This window comes from Cibotium barometz, chromosome 44, assembly GCF_041138505.1.
Source record: "Cibotium barometz isolate CiBa-2024 chromosome 44, ASM4113850v1, whole genome shotgun sequence".
NCBI lineage: Eukaryota > Viridiplantae > Streptophyta > Polypodiopsida > Cyatheales > Cibotiaceae > Cibotium > Cibotium barometz.
Window position 1 is genome coordinate 25567974 of NC_141089.1, and position 4284 is coordinate 25572257.

Genomic DNA, 4284 nt, shown 5'->3' on the forward strand with positions numbered 1-4284 from the left:
TTTTGACTCTATCCAAGAGTATGTGCACTTTTTTGATGAAAAATATGCTTACAAATATCAAAAAACATAAAAAATTTTGATTTTTTAAAAATTGTTCAGATTTTGTACTGCCAGATTTCGGCTGGATGTTAAGTGACATTCAAAGAACAAATATTTGATCATTATCAATGAAATTTCTTACACATTCACATGCCTGCCAAAAGTTTAGAGGGCACAGTGCTGACACATCAAATAAACAAGAGAAATGGTTCAAACTTCTTAGAAACATTACAATTAAAAAAGTATACATTTTGTATTGATTTCGTAGAAAGAAAATTACAAGTTCCTGAGAAGATTTCTGAGAGCTTCTTTAGCTTCGTCACTCTGTGTGGTTTTCTCACCTAGGCTATTAGCTATAATAATAGGATTGGTTACACCTTTGGAGATTGAAGTGGCACAGTGGCTTAGCACGTGGCCGGTGTAGTTGCCTGCAAATGTGTACATGGCTGCCTCCCTGCTAATAAGTATACATTTGTTTGCATTATTTGCTAGCCCATCTTCGGTGAGAACCCCACTTAGAGCTTTACACTTGATGAGCTCTGCTTGTGCCTCCTCAGAGTACTCTAAATGGATTACTCGAATAAATGATGGAGAGAGGCTAGGAAGGTAATGAATCAGGGAGGTGTCTCGTCCATCGGATTGCACACGAACTCCACCTCCACGTGCAGCAAACTTGTCAAAAATATAAGCTTTCTACAAGAGAAAAAAATCAGGTGTTAGTAATAACTCACTTATAAATATGAAGGCACAACTTTGATTTAAACCCACCTCAATGTCATCATCACATTGGCTAATGCGTGGGTTGCATATGTCTATACTGCTTCCACGCTGCTCAACTGATGTATCTACATGCAAGCGCTTATGTGGTTGAAATGCTTCTTGAGGGACACTTTCATACTCTGCTGCTACATTTTCTATAGCAACAAGAGCATTGGAAACAGTTGCCTCAATTGTACGTTCTGTATCATAACCTTGGAATGCTAGCGCTTTGGTAAGATCATGGTCATCAAAATCAATCTGTACACCTGCAGGCTGTTGCTCAAGTGTGTCTTCTTTGCAGAAACCAGACCCAATTGCTAATATGCTTAAGGCCTCATCCTCCCTTAACCCCAAGGATTTACAAATGTCATCAAGGAAAAGAAATTCCTTGTTATCCATGATGATGGGATTCAAAGTGGTTACATCCAACTCAGGGATCTCTTCCACAATTTCATCCCCTTCGAGGTCACGATGAGGCTCTTCATCCTCAGTTGACCCTTGTTGGAGAAGCACCAAGGCCATGGACGCTTCAGCTTCTTCTGAGAAAACCTCTTCCACCTCGCCTTTGGATTCCTTCACAAGAGCTACTTCCTTTTTCACTGCCTTTCCCTTCTTTTTTTCTGTATCCCTGGCTTCTTGCAAAAACAGTGCTAACGTCATATCCCATGAAAGGAAGGTGGTGCCTACATTACCAACCTGCAATTCATAAACGGTGTCATCATCTTCGACCCTATAATTGCTAGATGTAAGCCCTTTCAAAAATCGGTTGAGCCTGAATCGGAACGACTTGTCACCATGGTACAGATGCCTGATTAAGTCCACTGGAACCCATTTAGTGGTGGATTCAGGCAATTGCACGACATATTGTGCCACTACATCATTCATGTACTGGACCTGCTCTTGAAAAGCCTCTGCATGAAGGTCTATAGTTTTTTGCATATCGATCACCCCCTCAAAAATGGCGATGTTCTCACCTGCACCTGCTGAGAGCCCAATTTTCTCAAGTTTTGCGCGTAGCGAGTTAGAGCTTGAAGCCATGGCGGGATATTGAAGGGAAATAGAAACTGCAAGATCTTAAGAATGAAATGAGCTTTATAGAGCAAAACCTATTCTTATAAAGCATTCCACTATAAAGTTTAATAAATTTATAGAACATACTTAAAAATTTTAAATTTAACAAAATTAAAATCCAAGTTGCAGTGAAATACAGAGGACATTGGGACTATGGTGCAATCAATAATTTTGTATTCAGAAGTACACCGCTACAAATTATCGCCCAAAATCACTCAAAATGTTACCTAAGTCTGCAACTTAACAGTCTTTCAAGCTAAGGGCCCTAGGGGGCTCCAATGACACACAGAGTGTATGTTTCTCTGACCTTTGACGCATGGGTCGATTAGAAACAACAAACTTGAATTGGTTCCTTACATTAAAGGACATGACAATACGATCTCTCAACTGAGCAAAATTCCAATCATCATTAACTACCACTGTATGCTCCTCTCCTGGGTGAACTTCAATATGAAGTTCTACCTCCTCCCTAGCATAGAGATCAGAGTCCAAAGCCTCCCATTCACCATGCGAGCATTTCCACCTTCTAATAGGGTACACCATAGTTAGATTTTGCTTGCCTATCTGATACCTGCATCTTACCATTGACATTACCGCTGAGCACTTTATTACATCGCCCTTATGTTCTGCCACCTTGGTGGTCCAGTCGCCTTTTAGAAATGTATCTAGAGCTTCAAAGGCCCCATCTTTGCTTATCCACATTGTTGGGGTGCGATGGAACTTGCCTGCTTTGAAAATAGCAATAAACACATGTAAAGGCATGAAAAGAGATACACTTATCCTGTGGGATCCATATGCAGCCTTTAGGCTTGACTGAATGTCATGGAAAATCCTGCGCTGAAAGCTCTCCATTGTAGTGGGGTCTGGAATGGGCCATTCCGGGCTATTTAGTGCAGGAGGAGAAATTGGCTCAAGTGCTCCAAACCTTCCCCTCTGTGGCACAACATATGTTGCAGCAATGAAAAATACTCCTCTATTTGCAAGTTCGGAACTTGTTTCCCTAGCATACATAAGCCTACCTAGATCAACATGACATGCTTCGAAGGTCCCTGTAAAACATTCTAGAGGCTGCCATTCCACACATGTTGAAGGAAAAACATCTGCATACAATAGAATACATTGGAGTTCTTGATATTCACATAGTCTTCATGCAAGCATTTCTCCAAAGCAAAGAAACATTAAACAAGGACTGAAACTTACAGTTAGTTGGGAACCGTGGTGAGTTCTCATCTTCAAGATGTATTTGGCTTGAGGTGTAAACATGTTGCACCTTTGCAAGCCGCTTTCCATCCTTGTTGCAAACTTTGAATTCTAAGATCCTTCCTTTCCAGTGATGGCTTGTGGAAGCCATGTGCCTTCGAGGAACCTTGTGTGCACCCCTCAAACTGGGCTGCATTGTTATCCACATGAACCGCTTAAAAACGGTAGGAATCCAATAACCTTCATCATCCTGTACTGTGGAAATAGCCATGGACTCGATAGTGGATGATGGCCTGCGTACACACTGAAGAGCCATAGATGGCCCAAATGAAAAGAAAGTGAATGTTAAGAATATGGCAAAAAAGCAAATACCTGCTCAGAGACAGAGAGAGAGAGAGCTAGCTAAAGCTTCAAAGAAGTTTGCTGCAAATCCATACACACACACACAATACACACACACACACACATGCACACACACACAGAAAGCTAAACCTTCAAAAGAAAGCAAATGAGAGATTGCATTAGGTGCCTGCATGCAGAGAGAGAGAGAGAGAGAGAGAGAGAGAGAGAGAGAGAGAGAGAGAGTCTGATAACAGAGCTTCCTCTAGAGAGAGAGAGAAGGGCTGATAATAGAGCTTCCTCTGAGTAGCTGGTAGCAAAGAGCTTTCCTCAAAAGAAAGCTAATGAGAGATTGCATTAGGTGCCTGCTTGCACACAGAGAGAGAGAGACCTAGAGATAGAGTCTGATAACAGAGCTTCCTCTAGAGAGAGAAAGAGGCTGATAACAGAGCTTTCTCTGAGTAGGTGGTAGCAAAGAGCTTTCCTCAAGTTGGGGATGAAGATAGGGCTGCAAGTGAGGGTGTAGTGAGTGGTAGATGGGGAAAGTGGGTTAGTCTAAAAGGGAGGAGAGAGAAACACGCCCCTACTTTTGGAGGGAAGAGGGAAGTGAGGGGGGGTAACTTTTTGAAACTTTTCCTTTAAAAAAATATTTAAAAAAAAGATATTGAAGATTTTCTTTGCTGGCAGATCTGAAAAAGGCAAGATTCCACCTTTGACCACAAGATTTAGGGTCTTAATCAACCCAACGTTTTTGTACACATGTATTTTTCCTATTGGCCTTCACACTAATCATCTCCTTAATCTCATGGCAGCTTAAAGGGCCCCCATAGACCTCAACCTTCCCCTAATGAGGGATGATTTTCAAGGAGATAAAGT

The 4284-nt window shown here is 41.5% G+C and overlaps 1 protein-coding gene across 1 annotated transcript; it reads right to left on the minus strand.

The window, feature by feature from the left end:
* Positions 1 to 315: 315 nt before the first annotated feature.
* Positions 316 to 2851, minus strand: LOC147613122 (uncharacterized). The gene is made up of 2 exons (XM_086782756.1): positions 808 to 2851; positions 316 to 732 (listed from the first exon to the last, which is right to left on the minus strand). The coding sequence occupies exons 1-2, from the start codon at positions 1834 to 1836 to the stop codon at positions 316 to 318; spliced, it is 1446 nt and encodes a 481-aa protein (XP_086638882.1). The 5' UTR covers positions 1837 to 2851.
* Between the last annotated feature and the right edge of the window lie 1433 nt (positions 2852 to 4284).